At 36.6% G+C, this 25,774-nt stretch overlaps 1 protein-coding gene across 1 annotated transcript; it reads left to right on the top strand.

Annotated features, from left to right (window-relative positions):
• Nucleotides 1–152: 152 nt before the first annotated feature.
• On the top strand, nucleotides 153–24,624 carry acox3 (acyl-CoA oxidase 3, pristanoyl). Its single transcript, XM_042512410.2, has 19 exons — nucleotides 153–311; nucleotides 1,468–1,644; nucleotides 2,931–3,028; nucleotides 3,173–3,308; nucleotides 4,192–4,266; nucleotides 4,492–4,581; nucleotides 4,675–4,818; nucleotides 6,052–6,140; nucleotides 7,450–7,546; nucleotides 11,051–11,233; nucleotides 11,335–11,457; nucleotides 12,699–12,819; nucleotides 12,919–13,041; nucleotides 14,363–14,476; nucleotides 15,322–15,437; nucleotides 17,979–18,153; nucleotides 18,236–18,303; nucleotides 18,496–18,582; nucleotides 22,759–24,624. Exons 2-19 carry the CDS (start codon nucleotides 1,483–1,485, stop codon nucleotides 22,876–22,878), a joined length of 2,121 nt encoding a protein of 706 aa, XP_042368344.2. The 5' UTR covers nucleotides 153–311; nucleotides 1,468–1,482; the 3' UTR covers nucleotides 22,879–24,624.
• The last annotated feature ends 1,150 nt before the right edge of the window (nucleotides 24,625–25,774 follow it).

Here is a 25,774-nt window from a genome sequence, read left to right as displayed (position 1 = left end):
CATTTCATTTCATCCCATGCCATTTTGTTTCATTTTATGTCTTTTTATTTGATTAAAAGTAATGTCATTTCATTTCAGTTCTTTTTTTTTTTTTTAAGTCAAGGCTGCTCTCGAGTCTAGTTCTGAAAAATACTGTACGGATATGGTGCTCTTACTTTGAAGAGTCCGGAGAGGAAATGGCATATTATCTTTTGGCCTAAGAAAACAACCGACCTGCATGTTACCTCTGACACACAACCGCTCGGAAACAGCGCGGAACACAGCTCAGGTCGGTCTGACCCAGCAGTTAAACAGGCGGCACACAGTACACGGTAAGACACATAACCACAGACACGCCATGTTGTTAACAAGCATGTCGGTTCTTTAAGGAAACGCCGGTTAAAGTTAGACATTAAACTACTCGTGCCAGAGTGACACTGGGACCAATGCTGGGTTTAATATTGACTTTATATGGCCTTCTTCCAGTTTAATGCACTGCTGTGTGCTGGACAAATGAACTTAAACCAGCTGAACAGCTTCCAGACACCGACCAAACCTTGAACTTTGCACAGTGAAGATAGCAGCTGAGCTACAAAGTTTAGATAGATAGCTAGATTCAGCCAGCTCTGTTGCAGAGTTTTACAATATTTGACAGCTTCAAGTGGAATATATCAATATTTGGGTACATAAAACTGAAGCTATAGACAGCAGATTAGCAGATACTGGTCGGTGTTTGCTGTTGTCTCCAGGATTCCTCTGTATTCATTTGATTAAGCAAAGATTCATATTGGTATTTTTACCTTTGTTTGTTGCAACGGTATGAGTTTTCACAATACGGTTACCCTCTCAGAGAGTATATACAGTATGATGATATGTGGAATTACACAGTTGTGATTAATATCAGTTATAATAACACATAAAGCAAGTGATATTAAGCTAAGAGCACGCTGGCCAAATCTGTCGCCCAACCATTGTCTAATTCTGAAAATAAAGTGATTCACACTGAATATTGTACTTTTAGTATATATAAGGTACCAGCGAGCATAAAACAGCATTGAAATAGAGCTTGTTTATCTAAAAAAGTTCCCCCTGACAGAGGTCACCTAATGTCTTAAAATCCCAGAAACATCCTAAAATCCTAGAAATGTCCTAAACTCCTGGAGACTTCCTTAAATCCTCGAAATGTGCTAAAAACCTAGAAACATCCTTAAATCCTAGAAATGGCCTAAAATCCTGGAAACATCCTTAAAAACTTGAAATGTCCTTAAAACCTAGAAACATACTAAAATCCTAGAAATGTGCGAAAAAATCCCCCCCCCATTAACTTCTATGTGAGAGGGAGTAAAAAGGCTCTCTTTTGACAAAAACTCAAATATAGGTAAAGATTCTCCATCTGGTTGCATTTCCTTTGTTATCGCAGATAAGCAAACATACAGTGTTTGATAGCTTTCATATTTTCACACCAATTTTGTTATTGTCCTCCCTTAGAGAGCAAAGTGCCCGATGTCCTTGCACGTTGAACACCTTCAGTCTGAACACATGAAGATGGATCACGCGGTGGCTGATTTACCCAGCGGCCCGCTGGATGTCTACAGGAAACAAGCCTCGTTCAGCTGGAAAGACATGCTCTGCTTCTTAGAGGGAGAGGAAATCCTGGCGTTCAAGGTAGCTGGCACCATCAAATACTCTCTGCAGTTTGGACTAAATATGAAAAGCTGAAAAGTTAAACACACTTTATTTATTTATTTTTTTGGCATTTTTGTCAAAGGACAGTGTAGAGGTAGAATTATGGGGAGAGAAAGAGAGGGGTATGACATGCAAGATTTTAACATACAAAAATTCATGATGCAATGCAGATAATTTAATTTGAAATGAATTAAAAACACCTTAACCTTAAAGGCATTGAGTTTAAAAATCTAAAAATGAGGCTCGAACTAATGTTAAAAGGACTCCGGGTTTTTGAAATATAAGCAAATTGTTTTGATTTCTTTCTTTTTTTTTTATGGGAAGAAGGCAGTAAGCAACAACAGAATAAATGGCCTAAAAATTAGCAAAATAATAAGTACCAAAAAAAAGAATGAAAATTACCTTGAATTAGTAAAAACAAAACAAAAACAAAGCAAACACACAAAAATGAATTAAAAGAAAACAACAAAGCAAACAAGAATAATTATAATAATATAATATATATTATAATTAATAATAATTAATAATTCTGTAACATAAGTTTAAACATGTAATTTTGATCATTATAGATACAATTCTTTTTGTAGCTCTTTCTTTTCTCTACAGATATTTTATTCTAGCACTTTTAAAAAACAGTTTTCAGAATCTATTTATTTCCTGCAATTTGTGGAACATCTCTTAATAAGTTGTTCAATGCTTTTTCCCCTATTTTTTAAAAAGAAATCAAACCAATATGTCTCTGAAATAAAGGTCTGAATGTTTGTAAAAGTCTGAAAACAGCACAAGAAAAGTGATGTGTATCCAGGTTTTAAAGGGCTGAATCAGTCTTTTAAAAGTCTTAAAAATGGTCAGACATGGGATGGGATTCTAATGTTGCATAGTAAAATCTAAAAATAATTGGTAACTTCTATTTTTTAAAACTAATTTACTGAGTCCACTTTTCATGCAGAGTGAAAAACTTGCCAGTGAAATCGCAGAAAAATGCAAGGAATGCAAGTTCTCCCCAGATTTAAATTTTTCACCAGACCACAAACATCATGTCTTATGTTCCAAAAACATTTTTGATAACATTTTCCCTAACTTCAAGCAATCTTTTTTTTTTTTTTTTTAATTTTTTGTGAAATTGGTCTTTATTGTTATGCCGAGTTGCATTAAAATGTCTTAAAAAGTGATGTTTTTAACTTTCGGTAATCTGAAGGAACCATGCTTTTAGATAAAATAGATGATTAATAATCTAAATGTTCCTCGTCCTCGCTGTGCTGCAGCAACATGTGTTTAAGACACTGGAGGACGACCCTCTGTTTGCACGTCGGCCTGGTGAAGACGTCCCCATCGAGAAAATGAGAGAGCTCACCTTCCTCAGGTATCAACACAACCAAAAGTTGCAAATTTTGACCACCAGTAACATCCTCTGTTATCTAACATATCCATATCTATGTAATATACATTACGTCCATATTTATATAATGTACATATAGAAAATAAATCTTCAAATGAAATTTCACAGGGTGAAACAGCTTTTCCGCTATGACTTCATGACACAAGAGGAGGCGATGGCCAACCCCTGGAAGGGTGTGGCCCTTAATGATTCTCTGGGCATGTACGATTGGGCGCTGTCGGCCAAGTACTTCCTCAACAAAGGGGTAAGTGTGCATTGGTGACGGTGGTGGGAGGTGTGCAAAATGAAACATTGATCATAATGAGTTTATCAAAACTTTTAAGATTTGAAGGACATGTGATGTGATCTACCCAAAAGCAGTAATGGCATGCATTGTATTTACTTCCTTTACTGATAATCTGACAGTGTTGGCTTCCCATGCTGACTAGAGCTCTCTAAATACACAATAGAATCCCCCAAAAATTTAATAAAATAATATTCTCACACCTATTTCTTTAGTAAACAGACAAATACAAATGTACACCTTTTGAATTAAATTTTCTCTCAATCACAGAAGACTGACGAGGCTTAATTGCCATGTTAACTCGGCATAAAACACACAAATTCAAACTCAACAGAAACAAAGTAAAACTCAATGGTTCTTGGTGGGACTCATGGTCCCTCTTGCTAGTAATCTAGTAAGTCTACTGTTCCAACCAACACCAGCTCTGTTTTGGTCAAAATAAATCCCTAATTCACCATGCTGTTATTCCCCACAGTCTCTCTGCTGGCCGCCGGCTGTTTACAATCCAGTAACATCTCTCTCCACTACTGGTTCTCTTTTAGCTCAAGTCCACTAGTAGAAACCGGAGACTGAGCTCTGGTGGTGCGTGCTGTGCACTACATACAATGAGTTTTAATAGAAAGAGGATTGCTGTATTCATGACAGTGTTGAAAAACATACCTGTAGGATTTGTAGATACCTTGATGTACTGTACTGTGATACCGCCTAAGCCTACAACCCTGCTCCAAAAAATCTGAACTATCCCTTTAAGGCGGCATTCCATTTTTTTATCTACATTTTTTTCCCTTTTTAGTCATTGTCTCATCCCAGGAAAAGATGCTAAGAAGAATATCTTTTGTTTCAGATGTTTGGAGCGACTATCGCAAGGACAGGATCAAAGAGACACAGCAAATTTGTTCAATACACTGAAGACATGACGGTAAGAATTCTTTACACTGCAAATAAATCCACTTTACACAGCTTTGGTAAGGCTCTACTGTGATGCACTACATTTTCTCAAAACTCAAAATGTTCAGGATACACAGTTGGGCATGTTAGGCTCGTCAATTCCAATTATTGCTTCCACATCTAATCTCACTCAGGTGTGATATTCAGATCCATCACCATAAACTGTGAATTTGCAGCTGCATGTGTCTTGTTTTAGACGTACGGATGCTTTGCACTGACTGAGCTGAGCCACGGCAGCAACACCAGAGCCATGAGGACCACAGCGACATACGACCCCTCCAGCCAGGTCAGCAGTATGAATGTGAAATGTGACAGCATGGAAGTATCTACAGTATCTGATCTACTGTTTGGAGTCAAACTTGAACTTTTTACTCTGCAGGAGTTTGTGATCAACTCTCCGGACTTTGAGGCTGCTAAGTTCTGGGTGGGGAACTTGGGGAAGACTGCCACCCACGCCATGGTTTTCGCTCAGCTCTACACGCCTGACGGGGAGTGTCACGGCCTGCACTCCTTCATCGTGCAGGTAAGACTCCGACCTTCAACCCCTGACCATGTTTCAGCTGGTTACGTCACCATGGGCTGCTATCTGATGTGATGTCACACAGCTGCTTGTCAGAAAACACAGTTTTCAACTTATTATATATATAGATAGATAGATATATTTGAAACGAGAGCTGCAATGAAAAGTATAATCTTAATTCATGTTTAAACAAAAAAATCTCAAACCAGAACAGTTCTGGAGTTTAAGGTATGAAAGAAGCTGAGATTTTTTTTTAACAAGTTAGTCCACAAGGTAATAACTGTAATGTCCATTTGATTTGTCCAACTCAAAGAAGTCCTTCCAACACAAACAAAAACAACAACAAAAATGTATATGTGCTCCATTTAAAATGCAAAACTGCAAATCAGATTAAAAATCTAGTAAGGGTCAAATAATTGTGTAAACACACGCTCTACCAAATGGTTGACGAGGCCCTCTCTGGTATAGGCAGTGAGGCTAGGCTAATGAAATTAAAATCGACTATTTTTTGATAAAGAAAAAAACTTATGAACATGATTATTATTAAAAGTGGTTTAAAAAAAATGTAAGTATGTTTTTTTTTTGTTGTTTTTTTTTTACTGTCTTAAACCATGTTTTACCAAAAAGTTGCATTGGCCTTTTATGGTAAAAGTATTGATAAAAAGATAATTTAAAAAAAAAAATAATTAAAATAAAAAAGGCATGAATATTTACTGTTATTAATACTACATATATAATATTACTTCATCATATATTTGGTGAAAGAAATTATGTCAGTATGATTTTTTTTTAACCATCTGTGAGATGTTACAGTACTGTAACTGTAAATGAACATGGAAATAATAAACACACTGGTAATACTATTAATTCTATCATCAAAAATTGATTTAGTTGGTAAACTAACATATTACAAGCACTGTAATAGTAAATGATTTGTAATCTTTTTTTTTCTTTTTTACCATCACCATGAGCGGCCATCACAAGAGGCCTACATAAAGATGACGGGGTATGATAAAAACAATAACGACATTGATTGTTGTTATTATTAGCCCCAAGGATATAAAAAATGCAAACTTTTTTCCTTTTATTTGCTGTTTTCTTGATAAGGACTCATCATTATATTAAAATGTGAAAATGCCTCCAAAGAGCATGAAACTTCTAAAACTATGCTATAAAGCTGAACTGATTTTCCATAAATGGATGTTTTTAAATCTGTGTGAATGAAATGTGCTGCAGGTGAGAGATCCAAAGACCCTGCTGGCGATGCCTGGTGTGCTGGTCGGAGACATGGGCAAGAAGCTGGGCCAGAACGGACTGGATAACGGGTAAGTGACGGCAGAGGGAGACTATTTGACACTGATGGCTTGATTTTCAACTGGGTTCATTCATCAGCTGTGATCTTGCTCAGATGGTAACAGTTCAAGCCTCCAAATGAACACTGGGGTTTTACAAACCTTATGTTAGAATTCAAAGTTTGTCCTACACACACCATATATCATCCCCTGATGATGTAAACCAGCAGCATGCTCTTCAGTGCCTCAGTAAAGCAACTAGATGGAGCTATTTTCAAAGTTTACAGCAGAGGATTGTCAGACCTAAAGGAAACATTAGAAACTGGATTGCAAACACGCAGAAAAACTGATTGTAACCAAGCAGTTAATCATAATCATACAGGCTGTCCATGCAGGGAAAACCCCAAATCCTCAAAGTCATACGAGCTTCAATTCCCACAGTTTTTAGAATTTTTGTCTTTTGAAAGTCCAGTCGATTAAAATAAAATAAAATAACACAAAGTTGATGATGAACTTTGTTGTTTGAGCCACTGTAAAGTAGTTTCTGGCCTTGTCCTATTAGATTCTGTTCTCTGTCCAGGGCACCGTAAGATTACTGCCTTATGAGCCTGGGGATTGAAATGATAATTATACAAAAAAAAAAAAATATTTAATGTCTTCTTTGCTATTCTTAAAAGGTAGTTAACCCTTTGGAACTTGAGCAAATGTTTTGATTTTTTTTAAAAACATTCGAACAAAAAATGTCAGTGACCAACTTGGCAAGAGAAGTCCTAGAAATGTTTGACCTTAAAATTATTTATTTTTAAAATGACAGGAGGATTATTAAAAAAATAAATTAAAAAAAAAAATATATATATATATATATATATATATATATATATATATATATATATATATATATATATATATACACATAGAGAGAGAGAGAGAATTATGTCCAGAAAACTATTATTATTTTAATGATTTTATATTTAAAATAATATTACCAAAAAAATAGGAAAATTAAAAAAAATTGTACATATTTATTAATTTTAGGACTTTTCTAGGTAATGTTTTTATTTGTTTTTTTTTTTTTTAACCTTTTTTTTTTGCCTTCCCACTATGTTTATGAAAGAAGGAAATCAAACCAATTTGCTCAGGTTTCAAAGGGTTAAATCTTAGTTTTTTGTGTTTTATTTCAGGTTTTTGCTTCGGTAGGATACAGTATGAGTATTAGCAACCTGCTGTAATCAAACAAACACACCACATCACTATAATTTCATTGCATTTCCCATTTTGTGTTGTGCACATGTTGTCAGTGTGTATGTAACCAAAAGTCGTATTTGTGTGTTTCTGTCTTCAGGTTTGCTTTGTTTCATAATGTACGGATCCCTCGGGAGAATCTGCTGAATAAAACTGGAGATGTTACTCCTGATGGACGCTACGTCACACCTTTCAAGGTGAGTTAAATTACCAATGGTGGCCAAAGAGAGGACACTAGATAAGCACCAAATAAAGTTAAACTAAAGCTGCACCACCTAGTAATTTTTTTTTAACTGTGTAAAATGAGTATGTGTAATGTGTAAGTTATCACTCTGAGTGATGACCCTACAGCAAATTATTACAAACTCTGTAGTTCCCCGCTCTCACTACAGAGCTTTATAGCCTCTTCCAGTGATTTGATACAGAAATAAACTTAAATATTGATTAAAAATATTTCTACAACAGTACTACAACAGTACTAAAAGGTCAAAATGAGCATCTGTTATTATGTTTTACCACATGGTGGCAGCTCCGCAGTTACTATTTGGCACTTAAAGCAAATAAATCGGTCCACGTCAGCTGCTGCTTTTCCATGTTTTGGATTTGGAACCCATAAATGGTCTTGCTTGAAAGACTTGAGACTAGCCATCATTATAGAGACTCTGCAGAATTTAGAGGAAAAATATGCAAAACCGAAGATGTATGACACACTTCAGTGGGCAAAATCTTAAAACATTTTACTTATTGGTATATAGACTACGCATTTTTACAATCTAAAAATGCAAGACAAAAACAAGACAAAGAAAATAACAAAAAAAGTTACACATTTTCAGCCACAGGGGGCCACTGGAGAGGGGCTAAAGAGCCACATTTGGCTCCAGAGACACAGTTTGCCTCCCCCTGTACCAGACAAGACATCTCTGGCTTTCGTTGGAGCTACGAAAATGCTGTACTATTGTGATAGCACAGCAGTGTTACAGAGTGGTTGTCTTCCCTGGCTTGCCACTGGCTTGCCTTGTAGAGAGGACTAGCCAAGTTTAATTTTTGCAAGTTCCTTTTGGAGTTCATTTTAATTACCCACAGCCGATATGACCTGCATGCGCCCGTGGCATTAGTCACTTAAACCAGTGAAAACACTGATTGAGCAAACGAGCACTGCTTAAGGACTTGCATGCTGAGGTGGATAAATCATAGAATAGTAAAGAAACGATCAGCTTTCTTTTAACCCTTATATTTCCATTAAAATGTGTCAAACCTGGACAATAATATCTCCTACCTGAGCCACAGCTACCTGACTAAGCCAAGGGAGAATTGTCAGAGATTGAAACCAAAACAGTTACAAAAATTGACAGTAATTTGGGTGAACTGACCCATTAAATCAGTGTAAAAATTGAATATAGTTGCATTCCCTTCAGTGTTCACTTTGGCAGCAAGTCCTAAAAGAACCGTCCCTTTACTAAGAAACCTTTCAAAAATGCATGCAGTGTACCGCGCTCAGGCACAGATGGTTGCAGCAGGAAACCTTCAGCTGCTCAGCAGTCAAACACTGTCTTCACATCATGGCTGCTGCTTTTCACTGCTGCAGTGATTTAATGAGCTCTCAGGGGCCAAATCCATATGGAAGTGGAGAGAAGATGGCTGCTAATGACAACCAGACCTGGAAAATTCCTCTGCTACCCCATGAGAGGTATAAATAGTAAGGACAGTCCAGAGGCCTAAACCAAGGAGCTAGATATGGGGAACTAAACCTTTTGGTATCACCAAGCTAACTCACCTTCATCTTTTAATCTATCCGAAAGTCAGAACTGGCCTTCGGCCATATCATAGTATACCAGGTTAATTAGAAATCCTGAAGGTGTGTTTTTCAATACTGTCATAAATACAAGTGCTCCTCTTTCTATTAAAGTCACTGTATGTAGTGCACAGCATGCACCACCAGAGCTTTGGTCTCTACTGGTGGAACAGCTGATCTGAAAGTCACAGCAGCACCAAGTGGTGAAGGAAGACGTTACAGGACTGTAAACACCCGGCGGCCAGCAGGCAGAGAGAGACTGTGGGGAATAACAGCATGTTTCATACATCTAACTTGGTGAATTAAGGATTTATTTTGACAAAACCGGAGCTGGAGATTGTTGGAACAGTGGACTTACTAACTAGACTTACTAGCTTACTAGCAAGATAAACCAATACGGTTTGGGTGAGTTTTAATTTGTCTCTGTTGAGTTTGAATAAAATTAGTTTTAGGCAATTAAAGCAATTGCGCCTCATCAGTCGTCCGTGATCGAAAGAAAGTTGAATTTAAAACGAGGACAGTTTAATAAGGAAAATAGGTGTGAGAATATTACATTTCCTCACATTTTGGGGGTTTCTATTGTGTATTTATTAGTCTGAAAAGCTCAAAGTAAGTAGCACATTACTGGGCACTTATGCTGTCGTTACATTTCAGGAAGGTATGAAATATTACATACAGTCCAAGTCCAGTCAGAACCATCCGAAAATATTCTCAAACCAGAAAGCAACGGAAACATGGCTCAGTTTGATCTGGATCACCTTTTTTCCATGGACCTAGATTCTGCTAGATTCTGACCGCACGAGGTAGTTGTGGTGGGGTCCTAAGTTGAACTTGTCCCCAGGTCTTGAACAGAATATCCCACCCAGCTGAGTAAACAAAGACATCAGATGATGAACACATAGTAAGACAGGGGGAACAGGAAGATTCATGCTTGAAATCCTGAGCTGATCTGGAGGGGATTCTACATTCTTTAAGGACATAATGGAGGTAGAGACTTTCAGGACACATTTTCTATTTTCTTAGGTCTTTTGTAGATTTTAACCCTTTGAAACCTGGGCAAATGACTTTGATTTCTTTCAAAAACAGGGGAAGAAGACAATGACCAACGAAAGAAGAAAAGCCCCAAAAATAACCTAAAACGAGGGATAGATTAGACTTGTAATTCTGTTTGGAAATAAGCCAAAACCAAAAAAAATCAAAGGCACTGATTTACAAAAGTTAAAAAGCCTTAAAAAAATATGGGCTTGACAGTTACGTACGTATTTCAACATACAGTTTTCATTAAGGCATGTCAGAAAAAATCATGGCATGATTGTGCCTTTTAACAAGTAACAAGTCTAACCTCTCCATCATTTTTTGGTCATTTTTGTTCTTGAATCCAAAATGAACCTGTTTTTGAAACTTGCACATGTGAAGTAGCAATCCTCAGCCAAACTGATTTGTAAATTCCCCAAGAAAAGCAAGAAATTTGTTAGTACAAGAAAATTTCCAGAAAATTAGCAACAAAAATAAGTAACATAATTTTAGATATGTGCTTATGATACTAAAAATATATTCTGTTTCCTAGCTTTTTATCTTTTTTTCCTAGACATTTTTCCATAGCTATTTAAAAATAATAAATAATAAATAAATGTAATAATTTTGGGAAAATTTCTAACCAAGTCGCTCCTTTTTTCCCGTGTTTTTGAAAGAAATTGGACAAGGTTGTGCAGGTTCAAAGTTTAAAATACTTGTCAAAGGCATCTGAAAGCAGACGAGAAAAGTGATATGGCTCCAGGTTGTAAAGGGTTAATAGTCCAACACCAAATTCTTGAAGAACTATGATATAAGCAGCAATTATGCACATATATTTATTCTCTCTAAGTCCTGTTTCTCACGTCTCTCCGTTGTGTCTTTTCTCTCCTTTAAGGACCCCAACAAGCGGTTCGGGGAGTCTCTGGGCGCCCTGTCAGGAGGCAGATTGTCCATCACCAGAATGGCTCAGGTCAACCTGAAGCTGGCTCTGGTTATTGCCATCCGCTTCTCGGCCGCCAGGAGACAGTTTGGACCCAAAGACACAGAGGAGATTCCTGTATTGGAGTACCAGCTACAGGTCAGGGTGGAGGGAAGGCGTTTCAAAGCAAATTCACAACATCAAACTGCAGATTCTTTGTAAAATGTACAGAAGGTGTTGATGTTTTTCTGTCGTTTCAGCAATGGCGTCTGATCCCGTACCTGGCGGCAGCGTACGCTCTCGAACACTTCAGCAAAACCATCTTCATGAACTTCGTTGAGCTCCAGGTCGGACAGATGATGAGGGACAAGAGTGAAAGACAAGTGAGTTATGATGAGGTCAAAGTGAATGAATGAAGGAATCATTATTTCAAACATTTGAAATTAAAAAAAACACACACAAATAAAAGCAAATAAGCCTGACAGCTAAGTGCAATGAAAAAAAAAACAAAATGAAAAAAAGAAGGCCCATTTAAAATCTATACATCAGTCTCAATAAAAAATACTCAAGCCACTTAAACTTAAATATTAAAATATGTAAATATTTAAGCGGTATAAAAAAGGCATTGAGTGTGGGGAGCAGACATGCATGATGTGTGTTGTAGATATAGATTTTAGCAATTCTTCAAAATAACGGTGATGGTGTTTCATAATGTAACAATAAGGAAACATAATAATTTGGCGGAGGGGATTTGGAGTTAACCAAAACTACATACCTACTCTGAAATGAAATATGAATATTCCACTGAAAATGATCTTCTGTATAATTTGTCAAAGAAAAGTTAGTATGGAGGCCTGGAAGTAGACAGTTGAATTTGCCCAATATGTGGCCCTAAAGAAATAGAAAATGAGTATAACTTTATTCTGTATTGTTCTTTTTATAGGAAGATTCCTGAGGAATTGTTCATTAATATGAACGCTAACGTAGATTTGATAAATATCGATGACTCACAGCGACTGACCTGGCTGTTTGAGAAAGAGACATTCAAGTTAGCAACTAATTTAAAGAATGCTTACGACATGAGGAAGGAAGCATTGTTTCAGTAGGTGTACGATGATATTTATTTATTAATATACTGTATGTATTTTGAGTTTCCCATTCAGCTTTAATTCTGATTTTTGGCCAGCTGTTTTCATACAATGAAATATGCACTGTGGACTATTGCTCTCATTGTTGTAAATGTGTCATATAATCCCATGGGGGATGAGCCGCCCGGTGGTGTGACATTATCATAAAAGAATTCAATCATTCAATTCATTTAAATTCATTTATCTTAAATCATCCAGTGTTCAAAAAGGAGGAGGAAGAAATACACATTTATTTTTTGCTACCCCTATATATACATTCACATTCTATAAGAAAAGTCCCAGATTTTATATACAATCAGCTACAATATGGATAACTATCGCAGTTTTATGTACACTCCATACAATATATGACCAAACAAGACCATTAGCAATTAAAGGGACTACTTTTTTATCAATTAGCTAGTGAGGTGTGTGTCTGTATCCACAGTTATACTGCATAGTGTCATACAGATGTGTATATTGTGTGTGTGTTGCAGGCAGAGATGGGCAGGGAGATGCACGCCATCAGCTGCTCTAGTAAACCACTGGGCTCGTGGACCGCTCAGAGGGGGATCCAGGAGTGCAGGGAGGCCTGCGGGGGACATGGATACCTGGCCAGTCAGTATCACACACACAGATGCTTGTACGCACTAATGCACAAACACACACATATACACACACACACTCAGAGAGCTAACTACCTCCTGTGTCTTTCAGTGAACCGGCTGGGTGATCTGCGTAATGACAACGACCCAAACTGCACATACGAAGGAGACAACAACGTCTTACTGCAGCAGACCAGCAACTACCTGCTGAGCAGGCTCCATGCCAAACGCCGTGGTCAGTCCCGGCACACTGAGGGGTCATTACCAGCTTTTAGGGGGAGGGGGCCAAACATAGAGCCAAAAATTCCTTCAGAAGACAGATCACTTGTTTGTGATTGACATGATGTGCTGCAGGTGCAAGTTCTGATGAGCCTGCTAATCTTGACCAGAGCAAATTGGCAAGAAAGAAATGAATTATAAGTACAAGAAAATTACCTGAAAACGAGTTAAAAAGGGAAAAAAAAAAGATTGATAGCTAAGAATAAAATGTAAAAAAAACCTAAAAGAAAGTTTAAAAACACAGAAATGACCTGGAAAAGATGCTTAAAAAATGTTTAATAATTTTATAACATCATTTTTAAATGTAGGTCCAAAGCTTGTGAGGGGTGCTCATGGAAACGGGAACAAACAGGATTAACACAAAGGAAATCCAGACCCTCCAAATATGTGAAAAACGTGAAAAATGAGGAGGAATTACCTATGAAAGCCTTTATTATAGTCAGTAAATCATTAAAAAAGCCAACATGTTTTCATCACAGCTTTGAAAAACATATAATAATAATAATAATAATTCTTATTATTATGATTACCTAAATGACCTAAATATTAGCAAGAAATTAGTAAAAAAGAACAAGAAAATTAGTAAATGAATTAAATAGATTAGAAATATAATTTAATGAATTACATTTTTTTTAAAAAGACAGAAAGAAAGAAAGAAAGAAAGAAAGAAAGAAAAAATACAAATACAAAAAATGAGAAAAGAAGTAACAAAAAACAGGTAAACAAGACTTGAAAAAAGTGATAAAAAATTATAATCATTCTGTAATTGAGTTTAAATAATAATTATAAATAATTAAAGAGCTACAAATGTTCTAAATGTTGCGTTCTGTGTTGGATACATTAATCTGTAACAGCTTCCTTCCTGTGTTGACTTTGTCGCTCTTGCACCATCTGACTCTCTGGCAGAAAGTCTTGAGGACATTTTTCTACAAAATGTGTGATTTGAGACTTAAATCTCAGAGGATTTCGGAGTCTTGCCTAGTAAATTTATGACATTATAATCTAATTTCTTTTAAAAAAATGTTTAGTTTTTCTTTCTCATGAATTTACCTTTATTTCAAGAGGATATTCAAGTTGTTGTCTCGGATTTTTATGGCATCCAGGAAATTCTGAGTAATTTCTTGGAATATTATAATATAATACTTCCCTCTGTGCGCCATGGTGGAAATGAATGCCTGAGATACACTCTCTTTCTGCTGAGACAAAAACAAAAAGAATTGTGAGCACAGGAACTCTGATTGATTCCTTAAGTCTCAGCTGTTGTTGTCTGGTTTCAGATGGTGTGCGGATTGAGTCTCCCCTTCACACCGTGGATTTCCTGGATGATTCCCGAAAGATCCTAGAAAGCAAGTTTACAGCAACAACAGTGGAGGAGTGTATGGACGCTGCAGGTACTACAGGAATTAAGACTGCACAATTATGGCCAAAATGATAATTACCATCATTTTAAACATGACTGAGATCACAATTATTTATCACGATTACTCATCAATTCTTGGTACAAAATATTTCTTGCATTTTCACATTTAACCCTTAGGGACTGTTTGTAGCATGTTACATGCTTTTAATTCTTTTTTTTGCATAATTTAGGCCATGTTCATACATATGGCATACATTTTGGCAAGATTGTGTATGTTTGTTTAATGTTGGAATTCACATCTCCGCTCCTACAATGGGTTTAAAATACTCTGTGTGAACAAAATTGTTACAGTTTTTGATCATTTAAAAAAATACTTTGCATGTAGTATATTGAAAATATATATATTTTTTCATCTAAAAACATACCAGCATCATGACAAAAACCAGGCATTTAAAGGGTTAAAATTCTGAAAAATTAAAGAATATTTGATATTTACGATAAGGACTCATGTTAGTTATTTGAAAAGCGCATTTTGTGCCCAGAGCGGTACGAGTGTGCATATTTGTGACTGCACAAAAAATAATAATGTACAAAAATCCATGTTGCTGCTAATTATTGACAAATCCCAGGCTACGATTATCAATAAAAGTCTTCTTAGCATGTAATTTATTCAAAATAATTCATTTTTCAAGTTTTTTTCATCAAAAAACATAGTAGATTCATGACAAAAACCTGGCATTCAAAGGGTTAAAATTCTGAAAATTAATGAATATTTTCTTATATTTATATAGATATACTTTCAAACAGTTATTTAAATAGTTACAACAGTTATTTCCAGTTTAACCCAGTGAGTATCCCCTTGGTTCATCACATCAGTTCCTCTGGCTGCCTACAAGTGGCTGGTGTGTTTCCTGGCTGAAGAGAGCCAGAAGAGGCTGGAGCAACAGAGGGCCACTGGAAAAGATGACTTTGAGGCCCGAAATAACAGCCAGGTAACAAACACACACACACACACACACACACACACACACACACACACACACACACACACACACACACACACACTGCACAGTCTATGGATACTGGATGGATTTAGTTATTTAAAAAAGTGGGTATTTATGAGTCATAACATAATGCACTGATAATTGTGATTAATAATTGTGTGGCCAAAGCACAAGCTGTGTTCAGCTTTATGGATTTAATGAATCAGTTAATTGGAAATAACAAATTAAAACCTGCTAAAATCTGGCTTTTTAATGTAATGGGTAAGGTTACAGTCCACACCCGCATCAAATGACTGAGCAGTAGTCAGGTATTTATCATCACCGTCTCCGATCGGCAGTGACAAAAACCGTTTACCGGCAAGATGCAAAGACGGGCCATCGCTAAATAACCTAATGTCCATCTCTATCCAAGCAGAACTCAAACATTGACCCAAATTATTCTGCACCCAGTTTGAGAGACTAAATAAATAAGAGATTTAAATGAATCACCATAAAGTTTTCATTCTCATCCATGCTGCTTCTACTGTTACTAACCTGTTTTTCAGTGTGTCACACATGACATGTAAAAGAAAAAAACAAAACACATACAGACAGACATATACAAAGGCAGACTCATCTGCTGCAGAGCTGTGCGCTAATTTTGGCAAAAAAGGATATGAGTATTTTCTAGCTGTGCTATGGTTAAAGAGGACTGCTGAGAAATGTTTCTTAAGCTTTTGAGAATTTCACTAAGCACATAATTCCATTCTTCTTCCTTTTGTAGAGTTGTAGCCAATAATTTCCGCTCCAGATTCAGTCACGGTCAAACCAAAGCAGTGAAATCTATCAGAATCAGAGGATTCTGCTTCATGTTTTGTCTCCACACGAACAGATTAGAATCAGTAATAGTGTTTAGCTAAATGAAGGTGAGTTTTTGACTGTTTTGGCTGTGTCTCGGCTGCGGTCATCTGGTTTGTGTTATTGTGCCACAGACTCAGACTGGAGGTGAAAGTGTCAGACGGGTGTGTGTTGCGGTTCTGGGAAATGTGTGTGTCACCGCATTCAGTAATTTAATTGACTTGTTTTTGTATCAGTATGACGTCATAATTTTCATTGTCGCAGTTTAACAGTCTCCAGAGCAGGGGTGTCAAACTCATTTTACTTTACAGGCCACATACAGCCTGATTTGATCTCAAGTGGGCCAGACCTGTAAAACTGTTGCATAATAACCTCTAAATAATACCACCTCCAGATTGTTGCCTTTCTTCCAGTGAAAGGATACATCATGAAAACATTCTTCCATTAACTAAACAGATGATGAACAGCCTGAGATTCATTCAACATCATTTCATTCATCATTCAAAAATCATTTCAACTGCGGGTCTCAGTTTTTCCACATTCGGTCAGTTTACTGCATTTACTCAAGTACTGTACTTAAGTACATATTTGAGGTTACTTTTACGTTTATTTTATTTAAGTATTTTAATCTCATGCCATTTTCCACTTCTAATCCACTGCACTTCAGATGTTACACTTTTTACTGTACTTCTATTATCAGTTAACTACCTTACAAATTAAGATTTTTGTGCACAAATCAGAAATATGAGAATATACAAGTGCAACTAAAACTATTAATTAGAAAATGAATTTTAAGGTATTTCAAACTCCAACACAAAACTTTGTTTAAATGCCTTTAGCAAACGTTTAATCAAAACTGAAATGTTCAACATCAAATACAGCAACTTTTTTTTATAAAGTCAAGTAAAAATCTAAATTAAAAATGAATAAATAAAAAAGGCTCCTCCTCATGCTGACACTTTCTTTGCACTTTTTAATTCATTAATTTTATTGCAGATACAGATAATCGACAAAATGCCAAATATCCGCCATAATAATCAGCCAGACTGATAATCTGTCCGTCCCTAATGCTGCATTTTCTTTTAATTATTTAAATTATTTTCATTTATTAATTTTTTTTAAACCTTTATTCACGTGTACTTTTACTTTTAATACTTTGGAATATTTCCTTAAAATCACATTTACTTTGTTTAAGTTTATTTAACAGTAGGCCTTCATCAGTTTCACCCCTGCAGAAGTTCCTCTTACGACCCTTTTTGGTCTCATGCCTCCAGTCTTTGCACACGGCACAAAACCTGCCCTTATATGGTGTTTAGTGGGCGTTACCTTTGCTAACAGGTGACTGATGAATTGTGGGATTCATCACTAAGCACACCTGGTCAGAGCAGATTTGGATGGTTCAGAGCGTTTGGTGCATCTGGAGTTGACTTCTCTTATTTTTTTCTCTTACCTGAAAATCTAAGAGAAATTAAAGAGAAATTAAAGAACATATTGCTGCATATGAGGCTCAATGTCTAGTTTGGACTCTCGGTTAAATACAAAGAGTGCTGATACACACCACACACACACACATGTTCAGAATTAAACCGTGATAATCAGAATCTTCATGTTGTATTGCTTTGCTTTGTTTGCCTGAGTGTAGAGCAAAAATAAATGCTATCAATGTCCCTCTGTGTGTGTGTGTGTGTGTAGGTGTACTTCTGTCGGTCCCTGGCCATCGCCTACATCGAGCACAGCTGTCTCCAGAGGTTCCATGAGCTGGTTACAGATGAGGACACACCAGTTGGTCTCAGAGCTGTCCTCAGCAGGCTGTGTGCTCTGTACGGACTGTGGAGCCTCAGCAACCACACAGCTACACTCTACCAGGGTGAGTACTGTACTCTGAATACTGCATGCATAGATACACGTAACATTCCATGGTACTGATATTTCGTTTTGTTTCTGTGCAGGTGGTTACTTGAGTGGAGGGAAACCCACAGAGCTGATGCAGATGGCCATTCTGACTCTCTGCTCTCAGGTACACAAACACACCATCCTCTGCGTTTCTTACTTACACTGATTTACAGTGTTTATTGTCATTGGGTTCCTCTCTTATCCTTCCACATTTCCTGTGTGTTTTCATAAAGCTGAATAATGACATTATGGTTCTAATAGACGCTTCTCCCTCCTGACTTGAAGATCAGCCTTGTTTTCTGTGTGTCTCCTCCAGCTCAAAGATGATGCAGTAGCATTGGTGGATGTTATGGCACCTCCTGACTTCATTCTCAATTCACCCATTGGCAACGCGGATGGACAGGTGAAGACATACACACACATAAAGCCTAATTATACAGGCCACTTGCCAGAATAACAAGTTGGCATTGTACAGTTTTTGTACAGTCATGAAAAACCTGGAAAAGTTATGGAATTTGCAAGTACAAATTTCCAGGCCAAAAATACAAGAAGTATCAATGGTCGTGTCAGAGAATGTATGGTCTTAAAAGGCCCTGAAATGCTATATCTGTTTCTAACAATAACTATTTAACACAATATCAATGTATTTTATCTTGAAATTTCTGCGATGAATAATACTTGATTATCGCATTTAATATTAAAAGTAATATTTGCACTTGAACCCAGTCACATCTATGGAGTCTGGAGAATGCAAATGAAATAATCAGAAATGACGGATTGATAAAGATTGATTTATATTCTTTTTTTTTTAAATTAATAGTATTGGTTATTTTGGTTTTGGTCACAGCAACAGATACCTATCATTATCAGCCTGCCAACATATCTGTTTCTCTCTATTTATAAATAAATTACATTTTACAAAATTGCATTTAATTTAATTTAATTTGAAAAAAAATCACGTTTTAAATTGATCATTGATCATCAAATCTTTATTTATTTTAATGGCACACAATTAATTTGTGGATAATTTTAAAAACATAATGTTAATATTGTTAAAAAAAAAAAAAAAATCTAATAAAAATAGTTTGGCATAAATTGTAAATAAATTGTATGAACTCTGTGCACCAACTGGCTGTCATCACAGTGACTCAGTAACAAACCATACAGTAGTTTTTGCCTCTCAGTCCCTCCCCGTTCCCCTGAAGAACCACTGCAGGACATTTAGTCAGTCAGGTTTAAGTCTTATTACGGGAAGAAGTCAGCGGAGCTTTGGCTGCTGTCTCTCCTTCTTCCAGGAAAACACATCCAGCGCTGTGTTTGCTCATAAATTGTTTTTGACACTTGTTGACAATGACCCTCTCTGCACTGTCTGAGAACTTCCTTTTTTCATAAGAAGGCTAAACTGATGTTTGTTTAGCCTTAGAGATGAAGACGTCACACAGACCCACAGTGGATTCTGTTCATCTGTGTCAGCTTTTAGGATCAGTCAGATTTATTTATGCTGCAGATTTGGTCTTAGGTGGTTTATCTGTAGTATTAGGGACAATTGAGAAAGATTACAGTTAAATAATGCTAAAACTGCTGACTACCATTCCTTCTCTGTTGATTTATTGTTGCCTTCATCCTCCTAACATGAAAACATTTACAAACCATGTACTTCAAGGTCTCTCTGGGGGTCTAAATTCTAGAAAAGTCTGATAAGAAGGTCTTAGAAGAAGGAGTGATGACTTTATGTAAAGAAAACAACATTCCGATCCAACATAAGGTTCGGGTTTGCTGTATGTTCTGGAGACTTTTAAATTCTTTTAAAAATTGTGTGCAAATAAGAAAAACTCCTACTGCTTTTACTTTTGAATTTTTTAAAATCAAACTAGCAACTGGTTCCAGTGCTGTTTTAAAGAAAATCAGAAAGATTGGACAATGACCCAAAGGCATATTAAATTTAATATACCTGACACAGCAGTCTGCGAGGATAGCTTGTACTAGTAGTAAAATTACCAGTAGTAGCAATACTCAGTTAGTTTGTAAAGGTTGCCATTGATTAGCACTGAGATGACACTATTAGAAGTATGACTGGGCAATATGGTGTAATAATATCACAATATTTTTAGGTTAGATCGTAAATAATGTGTAGCTACAGTCATAACATACAATTAGATAAACTACTGTTATCATAAAGTTGAATGAAGTACTGTTATACTGTTAAATTAAGTATAAAGGTCAATGAAGAAAAGTTAAATAAAGTATTGTTATGATTAAATGAATCAAAGTGGAACCCGTGGTGCTTTTATTTTGAAAGGCCTGGCTCGTCTCAGACCAGGAGTGTTGATGTTTTTGCCGTGGACTTGAAGCTTCGGCTCAACAGTTGGATGTTTGCGTCAGCAGAAAGTTAAACTGTCACTGCAGTATGAGGATTCATCCACTGCGAGCTGGAAATAAACTAACAGCTTTCCAGTTTGGATATTGATAGTATTTGCAAGTCATAATGGTGCACATGGTCGTAAAATGTAAATAATAGTCATGAGCAGGAGCTCTGCAAAAGCCCTGCTTTGTGTGTGTGTCTACGAGAGGCAGAGAGCTGAAGGAAAGAGGGAAAATGAAATGCCAAAATGCAAAAAAGTTATTTTATACATAGCAGGTGAAACAAGCAGCGATACGAGTATATTTGTACATTCACTCACCTCTAGTTTTGTGTATGACTTCTCATACCCAAACCACGTCCAAACAACAGAAGTCGCCCCTCTTTTGGGTATGAGCCCCTCCTCGTTTTGAATTGGCTGGTCGGTGTCAGTGTGTTTTGCTGGATCTCCACGTTCAGTATTGCTTTCTAACTCCTCTATGTTTGTTTGTTTTGGTGCCGTGCATTATGCAGACACGCCCTCGGCTACACAAACGGATGCAAAGCGTTATCAGATAACATTAACAAAATAAACAATTTAGCACAATATGAAATGATAGACGTTTTTTTATCGTCAGATGATACATTTTGTCATACTGATCTAACTAATCTGTCTCTGTGTCTGTATTCAAAAAAGAAAACTGAAAGTGGGCTAATACTGCAGGATCCAGTGTTAGCCTTTTAAAACAGTATTTCAGTTAATATTGTGATGTAGTGGTGTATATTAACCACCAAAACAAGGTGGTTAAGTATTATTCCAGAAACCAAATCTCTGAAACACAGTTAATATAGGGCCTTTGGGGCCCTTTGGTGGCCTGAGGGCAGTTGCCTTCTTGATAATTCAGATTGTCTTGGATACAAGTCATCATCATGATGTATGATTAATCTTAATTATATCTGCTGTAGAAAACATATGCCATTAGTCACTTTCAAAAAGCATAAGAGTAATCACATATGGTTGAATCCAGCTTCTGATTGTGGTCATGCATCATATCCTTCTCAGCCTCCTTCTTGTAAATGTATACCTACAACAACATAATAATAATAATAATATTATGAAGCAGAAATTGAAAACATCTTAAAAGATAAACAGTCAACTTACTCAGCAGGCTGTCCTGTTATGAATCACTCTCCAGAATCTTGTTCAACTCACATAAACAAACTTCCTCTTCAGCTGCGGTCCCACACAAATTCATAGTGAGGTTCCAAAACGTCAATTAATCAAATCTGTACGGGTTGTTTGCCTGAAATACGGAGGACATGTGACATTTGGACGGCCAGCAGTATGTTTACAGTATCCTCGAGATGACAACTTTGCCTCTTTTGTGGTTGGTGTGGATTCAAAAGGCATTTTAATTACAGGTTTTTGATTTCGGGTTAGACAGGAAGTGAAGATGACAGCTCAGATTATACAGGAAGGGAACTGTATCATATCAACACATGGCATGAAGATGTCCACCCACGCCACAGCCAAAAGCTCACAGAGCCAATCCCATTTTCTTCAGTGTCAAAATGAATATGTCCTTTTAGAAAGAAGTATTAGGAAATAATTCCAGAATTATGAATTTGGTCTGTCCATCACATTCTTGTGAGCGCAGTATGTGCCGCGTCCAACTCATTGTCATGAAAGCAATATCTAAAGAAGGCATTAAGGGAGTTTCCTCAAATTTAGCACAAACGTCCACTTAGACTTAAGAATGAACTGATTACAACTTGGTGGTTAAAGGTCAAAGACAGTGTGACCTCAGAAAACATGTTTTGGGCCAAAAGTCAACAGTTCATATGCTAATTATTACAAAATTTCACACAAATTGCTAATTGGATTAAATGACAACATTTTATATCTAAAAGGTGAAAGGTCAACTTCACTGTGACATCGTAATGTTCTGCAAAAAAACCCAAACATTTCTGAACGTTTTTCAGTGTTCTAACTCAGGAAGAGAAGAGAAGTTTTTTGCATTTAGTTAAATGCTGATACACCAATCTTGGGTGCCCACCTTGAAACTGGGCTGATTGTGTAGATCTTCAAATTTGAGGCAAATGACTGAAAGGCGTTTTTTAAAATCTAAATATTATAGAGAGAGTGGAATAGGTTACAAGAATTATATGATTGTAAATGGATCAGCACCTTTGTTCTCAACCTTGAGCCCATAAAAACCTCCTTGTCTCTTTTTGTCGTAGCTTTACAAGAACCTGTGGTCGACAGTGATGCAGGGCAACCAGGTGCTGGAGCGGCCGTCCTGGTGGAAAGAGTTCTGCTCAGACAAGCCTGTGGTCGGATGCCTCCGTCCAAAACTCTAAAACTTACTATCAGGTACAACCCTGGACATGTGTCTGAAGTGTCCACTATCGACGTGTAATGCTAAGTGCAATTTTAAATGGATTGTCCATATGTACACAACTTCTTGCCAAAACCGCACAACTGTCAGTTAAGGCACAGCTTAGTTATTCTAATGGCCAACACTTTTTATACATAGTAACTTTTCAAATGTTTATTATAAACCCCTAAATTCCTGTACACTCTGAATGGACTGAACAACTATTGAGCCCTAGCCCAATGCTGAACAAATTAGAGACGCCTTCATCTCTATATGTAGATACAGGTATCTGCATATGAATGCAGAATCTTTAGGCAAAGGTACAAGATTTTGGGTATAGGAGTACTCCAGGTTTCTGTTTTTAGTCAGAGGCGTACTGACCAATCACATTTATTTAGAATCCATGCAGGTAAACAGTCTCTGCGGAGAGCTGAACAGGTGGAAGGCAATGGCCGAAATGCGTTCTCAGAACCCAACGGCTGTCGTCCAACAATAATTCAGCTTTTCATCAACTTTTTAAGAATTCATTTATACGCAGATGATACCTGGTTGTATTCCTGTGTCTCAAGTGCTTAGTGGACTCAAAACAGTGAAAGGTACATGGAAGAGGAAGTCTTGGCCCCAATATCCACGGAACCCCCAAAATATTAGCCGTCGCCACCAGAGGCTAAATCATACCAGTGGCTAATGGGTTCCAAAAATGGAAAGACCTCAACACTTAACACTTATGGACACTCTTATGAACATGCTGAGAAACCTTAGACCTGCTCACCAGCACATTTCAAAATCCTAAAATCCTGCTGATACTTTTAAATGCCTTGACCACATTCGAAAGGATTCCAAATGGAACCTGTCAAAGCTGTCCAACTGAAGTTAAATTGCAGTTTTTTTCTGCAACAACATACTTTTATATTTTGTGAATTTTTAAGTAATGCTCTGTCACTGGCCTATCAGTAGCTGAGATTGACGCTAACAGCCAGAGAGCAGCTATGACTCAAAACACACAAAATAAAAACACTTCAGGCAAACACTCACATCAACCAGTTGTCTTTAACAAACCACTAAATAAAGATCCAGTTTGAAAGTGCACAGCCAACACTTAGCATCTTGAGCTGACAAGCTAATTAGCTAATAGAACGAAAACATACTTTCAAATATCTTCATCGTTCCATTTAGAAACTCAATTATATGCTTTTATTCTTCAACACCACTGCTAATAAAACACTGCCCGGTCCGAGCCTGTAAGCTAAAGCTGCTAGCATACAAGTGTAAATGTGTTTCAAGATGGCGCCCCTTTTCTTCCTTGAAGTAATAGGATAATATTATTGATACATTTTAAAAACATTTGACATATTTTTTATGTCCATTGGACTTAAAATAATCTATTCTTGCATTTCATCCCACTTCATGAATATGATTAAATTTGATTTGACACGACATATTTCACTTTACATGTCCAAAAATGACTGAGCCTTATCGAAGCCTATATAATGTTGTTGCCTAAACAAATAAGAAGCCCCATAACATACAGGACATCTGAGTGTGATTTTTAGATTAATCTAATGGATGTGAAATGTATCATATAGGATGTAATATTTTAATGAATGTAAAAATTGTGTTAATCTGTAGATAATGCACAGTTCCATATGACTCTGTAAAAACTGATCACAATTCTTAAAATAAAGTGTTTTGATATAAACCCAATGCAAAATAAATATATTTACTAATACAGTTGTTTTAATATTTTTAAATTGTGTCTTACAGGGCAAGATTTTTATCAAAGACAAATGCAATCACCTTTTACAGTGTTCTTTCAGGGAACAAATATATATATAAAGCACGTATTTTTATAGAGAAATGGGTATCCGTCACAAATACATGACAAGGATGTTAAACAGTACATTTAGGTTGTACCTCTACTCTAAAAATGAAAGGACACAAAACAAAAAAACAAGCAAACCCTTGAGTAGCCACACCTCTCCTCAACAATGAATTAAGTTGGAATATCTGAAAACTTAGCATTCTTGATATATTTGAGAAAAGACACTCAGACCTTTATAAATGCATTAGAACTTTCCTGGTCTTTTTATCTCCAATTTTAGAAAGTATCAGCCTGATTAGTCCTTCGCTGCTGCTCAGTCTCTCTCAGCCAATCAGCTCAATTCCTGTTCTTCTGCCTCCTTCTGCCTACTCCCCCTCCAAGTAACCTACTGACAAAGTGCTAAATAACTGTACATGAATTGGGAACGTAAACAGAATTTTCCTCTCCTCCTCCACCACTCAGAAGTGTGTTTTTGTAGGACCCAAAACTCACAGAGCTGACTCATTCGTCAAAACCAGATTTAAAGAACCTTCACCTTATATAGTATGAGCCGTCTGCCCAAAATCCAGAGCGCTAAATTACATGTTACCTTGTGACAGTTTGGGAAATTAAGATGTTGCTTGGAATAAGTGAGGAGGGAAGACAGGAGGGGAAGGAGGATGAAGGAAGGGGGGAAAAAAGAATGTATTCTGGGTTTTTTTCTTCAACTTTATTTATATTTTCAAAATATAACCTGCATAAAAAAACAGCTTGACCAGCTCAAGATATGTGTGATGGTTTAGCTGCTCATGCCAGCATGTGATGGTGACTTTAGCTGGTTTATCCATTGAAATTAATTGAAAATTGAGAATGGAGAATTAACATTGTCACGAGGCATAAACCAGTTAAGTCTATTGTCATATGTTGGCTGGTAACACAAGCATATCAAACCATAAAAGACCAGCAAGAACTGGATCCTTAGCAAGCAAGAAACGTTCCTACAACATTGTCTAATGTTACCTATAAGTTGCAATAAAGTTTTAAAGAAAGCATTGTGATCTAATGTTCAAAGAACGTT

The sequence above is a fragment of the Plectropomus leopardus genome, chromosome 23 (genome assembly GCF_026936395.1).
Source record: "Plectropomus leopardus strain MGB_pleo_1.0 chromosome 23, ASM2693639v1, whole genome shotgun sequence".
Taxonomy (NCBI): domain Eukaryota; kingdom Metazoa; phylum Chordata; class Actinopteri; order Perciformes; family Serranidae; genus Plectropomus; species Plectropomus leopardus.
This window is presented reverse-complemented; position numbering and strand designations above follow the sequence as displayed.